Raw genomic sequence first — 11,776 nt, 5'->3', positions numbered from 1 at the left:
AACTTTAATAATAAAAGTATTAAAATGCTCAATTTAGTTTTTTAACATCTCATTTACTTAACACTTCACTAATTGAAACAATAAGAGTAAAACTAAATGATTTTTCTTGAAATGTCAAAATATTTTGAAACAAATTCGATTGACTGAAAAAGACAAATATTTGAAGCAGGAGAAGAATCTTACGCATACAAGATAGGACTGTCACTAGGTAAGTTGGATTATCTAATTAACAAATCATGCCAAACCAAGATTTACAGCTTCACAAATCACAATTTATGCTTTCATAATGCACCTTTCACAAACCATGTTATTTTTATACAATTTTCAGCATCTCCCTTTGAATATCATGTAAAATGCATGGCATAACTCTTAAAGTCAGAGAAAATGGTCCAAACAATAGTGGGCAATATAGTTGAAAGACAAGACATTGGGTACAACATGGTCCTAACTTCTATAATCCTCGTTATCCAGGCTGTATAGAAAACTACTTTTAACTGATTCTCATTCACACCACATAATTAATCACATCATTAGAGATTTTTGGCACAAATTCCTATCAATGAACACATGCTTCTTCTTTTGATGTTGTATATCAATGATATACACCTTAATCTTCATTCTCTAACTATTGTGCTTCATTTAATGTTGCCAAACATTATCTTGATCGTGACATTGACAAGACAGAAAAGTTAGTGTTTGTAGGTTTGTGAAATTCAATCAACACATGCCTGTAGAAAATTTATGATGTATGAGCCGTTTCGCATGTGAAGTCGAAGGTTTACCATAAACAACCTTTTACGTGCACAAGGAAGGGGCAAAGTCTGTGTACATATTATTCTTTCAAAATCTAGTTTGTGATATTACACTGGATATATTATAGTTGGGCCGTTTCCCGTGTAAAGCCGAAGGCTTATCGGAAACATCGTCTCTAAGGAGAAGGTCTACATACATACTATCTTTTATTCGAGATCCATTTATGAGATTACCCTGAATATATTATTGTTGAGCCGTTTCCTGTGTGGTAGAATGATATTTTGCGAAACTCATTGAATGGTAGTATCATGATATTTTGCTAAAAGTAACATCACTCTAATGGAATGCACGAGAAGGACCAATGGATTAGGTTGGTGATATTCACTGCATTTATGGGGTATTCGCTTAGAGACGAATCCAGCATTTACTGAATTATGTATTATGAAAATTATGAGTAGAAAAGTTGACATATTTTTTTTTAAAAAAAAATTGTTAAAAATACTGAATTACCTATTGAACATAACCTCCATTTACCTTTGATCCACCTAATCTCAAGTTAATTTGGAGTATACATGTTGGAATTTATGTTAGTGCAAGGGATGGGATTAAAAAGGGAGAAAATGTGATGGATATTTATTTGCAATATGTATATTTTTTCCCTTTAACCTAAACAATTAATAATTTACACAAAATGACAGTTGAGTAGTTATCATCCTAAGGAACTACTCCCCCTCTTTTCTTGCTCCTCAATCTCCTTATGTCCTATTGAAGTCCGAGGAGAAGAGAAAGAAGAAGCAGCAGAAGAATAAGTAGTAAATGAATCAGAAGTACAATTAGTTGGAGGAATTATAGAAAACTCAACAAGCAAATCTACAAAAGCACCTACAATAAATCCATGATTTACTTTCCCGTTCATCTTTAAATACCATCCTAATAACTCTTGTAATGATTTCCAAGAATCTTTAATCCCATGTGTTTCCACCATTTCTTCCATTGATTTCTTGAAATCTAAATATGGATCCTCTGATTCCATAGCCAATGCTACACTTTCTTTAAATGGCAAGTCTTCATCTTCTTCTTTTGCTTCTTCTACTTTCCCTAGTGCTTGTTCTTGATTTTGACTTGGTTTTTGTTCATTCAAAATTGAGCTAGTACAATTTGGCTCAAAGAAAAGCCTTTCTGAACGAACCCCTTTTATGATCATTTCCAATGGTTCACCTGTTCCTAACAAATCATCAGATTCTGTTGAAAAACTAGCTGATTCTGAAGAATTTGTGAACCAAGATTCTGGTGTTTCAATATTTTCAACCCCATGATCAGAAGGGTCAAAAAACACTGAATTTATAGTCTTGAAAATCTTGTTGTCATTTGCTCTAAAAGATAGAGTCTTGGAATTTGCACAAGATGGCCATTGCCATGAACCAAGATTCATTTTCTTGCCCATAATAATAGCTTAGTACCCCTTGTTATATTTGATCAAGAATCTAACTTTTTTGGGTAGTTTGTAGAGTCGTTTTTGGGATGGAAAAAAGTTGTGATTTTTTTGAGGTATTAATGGTGTGATAAAAAGGAATAGCAAAAGGGAAGAGAGATATAAAGGAGAGGTGAGAGGAAAGTGGAGAGGAAATGGGGGGTGGTAGGTCCATTCATGTGTGTTATTTAATTTGTATGTATTGAAGAATTTAATGGTTTTAAATGCAGTATCACGAAGAAATGAACATAGCAGCACATTTATTGCAACATAAATTATGAAATTCTAATTGCATTTTTTAAATGAATTTTTATAATCAAGTTTGCTAAGCCAACAAAATGCAGGAAGCCTCCTTATAATTTAATTTCCTAATCTAATCATGAGCAAGTTCTTATTTGCTAAGCCTCTTTATGGAAGATATGTACCTGCAGCTACATCATATGCAATAATACAATTAGATTATCTTGTTTTATACTATTTGATTTAATTAAACTCTATTTTTTTCGTTTGTGCTTTTGGAAACAAACATTTGTTTCACTCATTTGTCTTTTTATTTTATAATCATGGTGTTCGAGTCAGTTTATTCGTATCTCATCTGAATTTACTGTGCACCTGCTACCTCCCACAAGCTAACTCATTTGTTCAATTCATTTGTGGTTATCATATTAGGGTCATTTTAACTTTTTCTAGTGAGTTGTGAGCTTTTGTGATGCATATATGTTATATCTGTTTGTCTTGACATTTAATTATACTAGAAGCCATTACTATATTTAGCCATCAATTTAAAACTACTAAAATATAGTGATTTTTATAATATCCACTGCACTTCAAGAAAATTCATCTTAGAGAGAAATTCAAGTTTAAATTTGATAAATTCGACTATTGAAAACACTGGCTTCAATCAATGGGGCACTGCATGTTCAACATCTACAACAAAAGAGATAATTCACAATAATTACGTCTCTACTAAGTAGCATGTGAAAGAGCTAAAAGCGGACCTTTTTGAAATATAATTTATGCCGAAAGTAGAGTTGCATAATATTGTGAAAATAGTACGGGCTAGCCAGTTTTTCAAACTGATAATTGAGAAATAGTCAATGTTGGTAAAGTCATTGAAAAAGCTACTATTTTGCTGAAACACGAAAAGTTACAGCATAATATGCGGGATTATAGAGCTCCTGCGTATAAACTTCCAACATATTATATTGGAACCCCACCACACAGAAAGTTCCAGCATAATATGTTGGATTATGGAGCTCATGCATATAAATTTCTCGCATATTATGTTGAAATTCCAGCACATTATGCTGGAAACTCATATGTAAAAAAATTCAAAGTCCAGCATATTATACTGGATTTTTTTTGAATTTTTATTTTTGTTCAAATTTTATCTTTACATGAAAAAGTAACTAAATTTCGATTACTTTTAAAACTATGGTTATTTTTCAATTAACAGTTTTAAATATGACTATTTTCTATCCCCCGGTAATATTGGCTCAAATGGTCGAGCCAAGCAAGGCATTAATTCGAGGCCTTTACAGAAAAAAAAAAACAAAAAAAAAAACAGGGACAATGATTTTGACATTATGCTTACTTGCCCCTATCAAATGTGTAATTGACATTTGGAGGTTACGATAATTTTCCTTTTTCCCTCTGTTCAAGAAGTGACGCTCTTTTGTTGAGCCGTTCCTAATTTTGTGGCACGACAATCATACCAATATATCATTTATAAAGTAATAATAGATAAATTTTTATAATAAATATTATAATTAACCTAGTAGAAATGATAATTAATGCTATTACTTTTTTTTCATGGATAGTGTTAATTTTGCAACTGTTAATCTATATAACTTAAACTAAGCACATTGCAATAGCTTGGTTAAGGTGGTAAAATGGAAGGACTTAATTGTTGTTTTTGAGAAACTTACTATGAGATAGGCAGACATCATGTGATTTATTCATTTGGAAACCACTATATTAAAGAGGTTAGAATTTCAGAAAGGGACAACAAAGGGTGAAATTCAAAATTTTGACCAGGATTGTGGTGAGATAAATATGATTTCTTCATCCTTAATTAATTAAAGGTTTTGGGTTAGAACTTAAAAATGAAAAAAATATCCTAGTAGAAAACGTATTCCCCTTTATTGGGCCTTACACGATACAAATTGGGAAAAAATAAAAATAGTCAGATTTACAACTAGTAATTGAAAAATAATTAGAATTTCAAAAATAGTCAAAAATTAGCCATTTTTTCATGTAAAGATAAAATTTGAACAAAAACACCCTTAAAAATTCGGAAGTATTCCTGCATAATATGTTGGAGTTCGAATTTTTTACATATGAGCTTCCAGCATAATGTGTTAGAATTTAATAATGTGTTGGAGTTCCAACATAAAATGCGGGAAGTTTATATGCATGAGCTCCATAATACAACATATTGTGCTGGAACTTTCCGTGTGCAGTTCCAACATAATATGCTGAAAGTTTATACGCAGGAGCTCCGTAATTTCCCATATTATACTGGAACTTTTCGTATTTCAGCAAAATAGTGACTATTTTTCAATGACTTTACAAACGCTGACTATTTTTTAATTATCAGTCCAAAAACTGACTAGCCCGTGCTATTTTCACATACAAATTCCGATTAATCGGAACACTAGTACTGAAACAAATACGAGTACTGAAACAAAGACATTCAAAAAAAATTTAGTAAGTGGTAGTAGTATACTTTGCTTCTATTTTACCCCTTTCCTCTTTTTGCAATGAGTCCATTTATTATTGCCATCTATAAGTCTCCTCTTAACCCCTATTCAACATTTATTACACTACTCCAGACATCCCAATGGCCATAATTCACCGCCGCTTCTGATTTATGTTGCAGTTCTTTTCCAAAATATAACATGGTCAACATGTACAGCCAATAAATTACTGCGGTACTTAACCAAATGAAGTGACAATTCAACGATATATAGGATATCTGTAATCCCTTTATCATTTGAGAAGAAAGGGTAAGATAAATACGGAGTATATTTTTTTAGTCGTTCTATATAATATACATATTTTATATACTTTTTAGCTAGCGATTACGATTAGTTTTGATCGATTGGCCAATTCTATATTTGCTCAAAGGGTAATGACAATTGCGTCCTCCTTTCAGTTTAACTGTTTGGTATTGGAGTTTATTTGCCTGACTAATCGATTCGTGTTGTATAGATTATTAAAAAGAATAAAGTGTTCCTTACAGTACATCGTTCCCATGCTTGAGCATACTAGAGGTGGTTCAATAAAACTAATGGCATAAAGTCAAACCTTAATGAGAAGTCTCAAGCAAATTTAATAAAATTAGCTTTTGCGTGCGTTATATGTTCATCCCATATGTGCGTTTCATGTGTCACACATAAAACCTGTGTCAATAAATAAATATTTTTTTAAAAAAGACAATTACTGTTAAAACATGTGTGTAAAATATAAAATAAAATTAAAAGAAAAAAGTACATATTCAAAATGATGAAAACTAATACTTATATTGTATACGGTCGAAATAGATCCTTCGCACGTCCGATTGAGTTCGAACGATGATCGATCGAACTGAGACTCTGAAGATGGAACAAACAAGCCTCGAATCCGAGGGGCCGATCCATGTCGAGTTCGACATCGTAATCGAGCTCGAATCCAAATCGAACTATGATGCAGAGTAAAGTTATCTTGCTTATGATCCAGAGACCAACCAACATTGACCCCGAATCAATTCGAGAGCTCGAGTCAGAATCGAGCTCAAACCAAGATCGAGGACTCGAGGCAAGATCGAGTTGGCAGAAATTGTGAAAAAGCTGATTTATCATGGGTCTCCCATTGAGTATTTTTTATTATGCTTAGAGCAAGGTCCCTCTACTATAAATGGCATGGTTATCATTTATGAAAAGAGGAGTTTTTCCACGCTTACATTGTAATAAAAACAATATATTCTCTCATAGTAAACAATCGTTTCTTTCAGGCTTCTTAAATTGATTCTACTTGTTGAGTTCTAAGATTCATTTTCTTTACAATCTTATCTATTTCACATTCTCTGCAATCCATATTTATATTTCTATTTATCAGTACAATTTGTATTAAGTTACGCCACATATCCTTGGAACTACGTATAAATTCAACTCTATCCATTTTTCGGGTAAACTGTTTGGCGCCCATCGTGGGGCCAAGGATTATAGTGGTTATTTGATACGAATCTGAAAAAAATGCCATTGTGTTTTGCGCTTATTTCCGAAAACATCTTGAATTTCGGATCAGCTACAAATAACCATCAATCAAATGGCTTCACCGATCGATAACGGGCCCAGTCTTCAAGACGAAAAATACAACTTGACACCCGGTACTGAAAGACCACTTGTGAACATAGCTGGAGCTCAAATCGGAGCGCCAATTGATATCAATTCGCATGTAGCCATTGAGGCGAACCTACATACTGAACCCGAGAAGAGCATCCATGGTGGCACTCGGTCTGCGACTCGAGATACTCATAACGTCGAGGAAAACGGTGTTAGCTTGCGTATGATTTTCGAAATGTTGTAAGTCCAACAGGCAGCAATAGCTCAGTTGCAGAGCCAAACCCAGCTACAAAGCAGGCCGGAGCCCAATCCACCCTAAGAAATCACCCACAAAACGGAACCAGCCATAGTGAAGTCAAATGAGTAAGAATCGGGGACTACTCCCGAAATTGCTAAATTGCTCGAGGAACTCACAAAGCGAGTCGAAGCCAACGATAAAAAAGTAAAAACTTATAACTCTAGGGTCGATCAGATCCCGGGAGCTCCACCAATGATAAAATGGTTGGATTCGAAACAATTCGTGCAAAAACCCTTTTCCTCGAGCGCAGCCCCGAAACCAATCCCCAAAAAATTTCGTATGCCAGAAATTCCCAAATATAACGGAACGACCGATCCCAACGAGCATGTCACTTCTTACACATGTGCCATCAAGGGCAATGATTTAGAAGACGATGAAATCGAATCTGTGTTGCTAGAAAAATTCGGAGAGACCCTCTCGAAGGGGGAAATGATTTGGTATCACAACCTACCGCCAAACTACATCGATTCGTTCTCCATGTTAGCAGATTCTTTTGTGAAAGCACATGCCGGCGCCATAAAAGTCGCAACAAGGAAGTCGGACCTCTTCAAGGTAAGACAAAAGGATAACGAGATGCTGAGGGAATTCGTATCTCATTTTCAAATGGAACGAATGGACCTGCCACCAGTCACAGACGACTGGGCCGTTCAGGCTTTCACTCAAGGTTTGAACGAGCGAAGTTCGACGGCTTCAAGGCGACTAAAGCATAACCTGATCGAATAACCAACCATCACATGGGTCGACGTTCACAATCGGTACCAATCAAAAATTAGGGTTGAAGATGATCAATTGGGGTCTGAACCCGCTATTCGAAGGGTTACTAATCGAGAACAAGGTCCGATTGGGGATCGATACCAACCGTACAACGGAAGCCACAGAGTCAGTGAATCGAGACATAATCTCAGCCAAAATAACCAAAGAAGCAATCGAAGTCATGGCTCCCGAGGGCTGATAAACAGAAGCAGTTTCGATAGGCCTGCCGGATCTAAGGAAGCACCTCGGTTATCGGAATATAACTTCAGCGTCGATGCATCTGCCATCATATCGGCTATCGGACGCATCAAAGACACTAAATAGCCTCGACCCATGCAGATCGATCCTGCCCAGAGGAATCCCAATCAAACGTGCGAATATCATGGCACCCATGGCCACAGAACGGAAGATTGCAGGCACCTAAGAGAGGAAGTGTCACGACCCAACTAGAGGGTCATGACTAGCACCCGGGCCATACTTGCCGAGCACCAACGTACATTTTATCTAACCTTCCTTATTATCTTTAAGGGCCGACAAGATCAATATAAATGGTAGACATGGATCATGAACATCCAACAATGAAAGATAATGTCATGAACATACATAACATGGGACGACAAGACTGTCAAGAAACTATATATAAGGTACGAGCTACCATGAGTCGACACCTGTCTATGAGCCTCTAAAGGAACATAAGTTCTACAACATTGCCAGAACAGGGCCCCGACATACCCATAATGTCTATAACAAAATGCATACCAAGACCACGGCAAGTCTGGAGAAGGGATCTCGCCAATAACCGCTGAACTGGACAGCCTACTGTGGTGGGGGAGCTGTGTCTACCTGTCTATCAGGACCTGCAGCACGACATGCAGCGTCAACAAATAAAAGGGACGCCAGTACGAATAAAGTACTGAGTATGTAAGGCAGGAAAGCATAAGTAAGAACAGTAATGTAAACAGGGATAGGGAATATACAACCTGTGACATCTGGGTACCTTTGAGGGCTACTGACATGAAACACATGATACATACATATATATACATAAACTTTTAAAACATACGCCTTTGTGGGCATCACCATCATCATATCGTACCCGGCCATAATAGGCTCGGTAAAACGTACCCGGCCATCATAGGGCTCGGTAGAATCGTACCCGGCCACGTGGAGCTCGGTAAAACCCAACTGATCAGTGGTTGCACAATAGGTGCCATACCCGGCCAACTATAGCGCGGCTCGGTAGAGTAAAATAGATACATATATATGATGCATGCTGGACTCATTGGAATCACATTTTGAACCTTTCGGAGTGACATAAGGTTGGTATCCTTCGTACACGTTATTAGAATTAACTCTTCATCAAGAATCTTATAAGAATCGGGAAATACCAACAACATTGATAATATAAGAATAAGAGAAGTAACATCAATATCAATCGTTTCATAAGAAGGGCAGCAATGTAAGTACTGCTAGCTTCTAAGAGTAGAGTATCTTTGGGAGCTTGTTCATTACATTATGTACAATCGGAGTCGTGCAAAAGAATGAAGGGGATAGACTCACATACCTTGTATATACTGCCCAACCTCAAGCTATGCAAATGTCACGACTCCTTAGTCTACAATAAGAGAAATGACACTATCATTATCGTTTAAGCGTCGTAACTATTATGTATCGACCGCAACCTATTTTACGATGAAACGGACAGCACCTCCCCTATTTATATGACTTCACACAAGTCAATAAAATCACCAAACAGCCCAAACAACATCATTAATAATCATATTGAGCCTCCCAAAACAGTCCACCAACCAACAACATTACTACCAAGCCTTTCGATATATATTTCACAAGTTCTAGCTTCAACGACTTAGCCGCAACTTGGATAATCTTAAATATATATAGAGTAAGAGGTTACTTACCTTTAAACAGAAAGAACAACTCCAATTTGACCTTAATTTTCCACGAAATATCCCTTCAATTCTGCCACGAGAACAAGGAAGCGAAACTAGCAATTAATTCGGGTTTTTCGGCACTAGAATTACTTTAGAAGACTTGAAATCACCTAGGGTTGATATTAAAAACTTGAAGGAGTATTTACAGAACATAAAACACTTAAAACAACCTCCCACACGAGCTGGAACAACACAAAAATCAGCAACAACAAGAAGAACAAGAAACTTACTAGCGCCACGGGATTCCCGACACTTGATTTGTGTTGTTTGCCCTTTGTTTGGGTCTTGGATCATGAGAGAACCTTGAGAGACTGTTTTTAGGGTTATAAGGTCTGAATATACTGAAAAATAATGACTTAAAACGGGGTTGAGGTATCTTATATATATCCATATGTCTTAAACCGCCTATGTGGGCCCCATAGAGAGATGCTTGGCGCACTCTCACGAAAACGCGAATATCTCTCTATTCCGAGATCGTATCGACGAACGGTTTAATGCATTGGAAACTAGACTCATAGATCTTCAATTTGATAGGTAGATCACCTTATAATTCCAAGCACATTGGGATAAAAATGCAGTAACATTTGACCTAAAGTTTAAGTAAAATTAAAAACCTAAGTTGTGACAACTTTTATCGACTTTTGTTTCATAACTCGCTTGACTTCAAGACTTATGATACAGATATTATATGATTCAAATACATTAAAACAAGACCTCTTAGGACAGTTAATCACCTCTAGTGTTACCCAAAAATACGGGTTACAACATCCTTGATTCGTTTAACTTCAAATACTTGTTAACCACTCTTATACACCCTTGTATCGTTTAAGACCAATAGGATTAACTTCTTATCATCTCAAAGATAATCTCTTCTTGGATTTACGTCGACTAACTTACGATGTGATCTAAGCTACGCGAATTTGGGTTGTAACACCCTCTCCCCCTTAGGAACATTCGTCCTCGAATGTAAGGGTTTATGGGGTGTCTAACTCATTGTGGATTCCGACGGAGATTTCCGGCTGAGTTTCCCCTATAAAATGGACACTAGCCAAACTTGCAAGCAGTTAAACCTAACCAATGGCCTTACAAGACTATACAAAGCATTATGGATTTGTACATTATCTGCATATTACCATTTTGTATTAAAAAAAAGAGTATTCACAAGCTATTGCTTACCTCATAGAGCCGTTTCACCTTATAATGCGTCCTTCTTTCCCCCGGCATCCTCGTTATCTTCACTCTGGAATAGGTAAGGGTATTTAGACTTCATCTCCTCTTCTGCTTCCCATGTCATTTCTTCTATATTCTTGTTCCTCCATAATACTTTCACGGAAGCTACATCCTTTGTTCTCAGCTTGCGGACTTGTCGATCTAATATAGCCACTGGCACTTCATCATATGATAGATCCTTTGTAACTTGTACATCTTTGATAGGGACGACCCAAGAAGGGTCTCCAATACATTTCCTTAACATAGATACATGGAATACCGGGTGGACAAATTCAAATTCAGATGGCAATTCTAACTCGTAAGCAACCTGTCCAATTCGTCGAAGAATTTTGTACGGCCCAATATACCGCGGACTCAACTTACCCTTCTTCCCAAAACGCATAACACCCTTCATCCGCGAGATCTTCAGGAAAACCCAATCACCAACCTCAAATTCCAGATCACGACGTCGGACGTCGGAATAAGACTTTTGCCTGCTTTGTGTCGTCCTCAGTCGCTCTTGTATCATTTTCACCTTCTCAATGGCTTGGTGAATCAAATCTGGCCCATATAATTCTATCTCAATGACTTCAAACCATCCAACTGGTGATCTACATCTCCTCCCGTACAGTGCCTCATACGGGGCCATTTTAATACTGGAATGGTATCTATTATTGTAGGAAAATTCTATAAGTGCCAGATGGTCATCCCAATTCCCCTTGAAATCTAGAAGACATGCTCGTAGCATATCTTCAAGCGTCTGGATGGTACGTTCGGCCTGTCCGTCAGTCTGCGGATGGAATGCAGTGCTGAGATTTACTTGTGTGCCTAAACCCTTCTGAAAAGACCTCCAAAAGTTAGCCGTAAATTGAGTTCCTCGGTCTGATATAATAGATACCGGCACACCATGAAGCCTAACAATCTCCTTGATATACAACTTCGCATAATCTTCAGCCGTGTAAGTTATCTTAACTGGCAGAAAATGGGCAGATTTTGTAAGTCGATGAACTATCAC

At 36.8% G+C, this 11,776-nt stretch overlaps 1 protein-coding gene across 1 annotated transcript; it reads right to left on the bottom strand.

Annotated features, from left to right (window-relative positions):
* Positions 1-1,385: 1,385 nt before the first annotated feature.
* On the bottom strand, positions 1,386-2,396 carry LOC107770603 (transcription repressor OFP13-like). Its single transcript, XM_016589926.2, has one exon. The coding sequence runs from the start codon at positions 2,195-2,197 to the stop codon at positions 1,463-1,465; it is 735 nt and encodes a 244-aa protein (XP_016445412.1). The 5' UTR covers positions 2,198-2,396; the 3' UTR covers positions 1,386-1,462.
* Positions 2,397-11,776: the final 9,380 nt, after the last annotated feature.

This window comes from Nicotiana tabacum, chromosome 13, assembly GCF_000715075.1.
Source record: "Nicotiana tabacum cultivar K326 chromosome 13, ASM71507v2, whole genome shotgun sequence".
NCBI lineage: Eukaryota > Viridiplantae > Streptophyta > Magnoliopsida > Solanales > Solanaceae > Nicotiana > Nicotiana tabacum.
The sequence above is the reverse complement of the archived record's forward strand: the minus strand, read 5'-3'. Positions and strand labels throughout refer to the sequence as shown.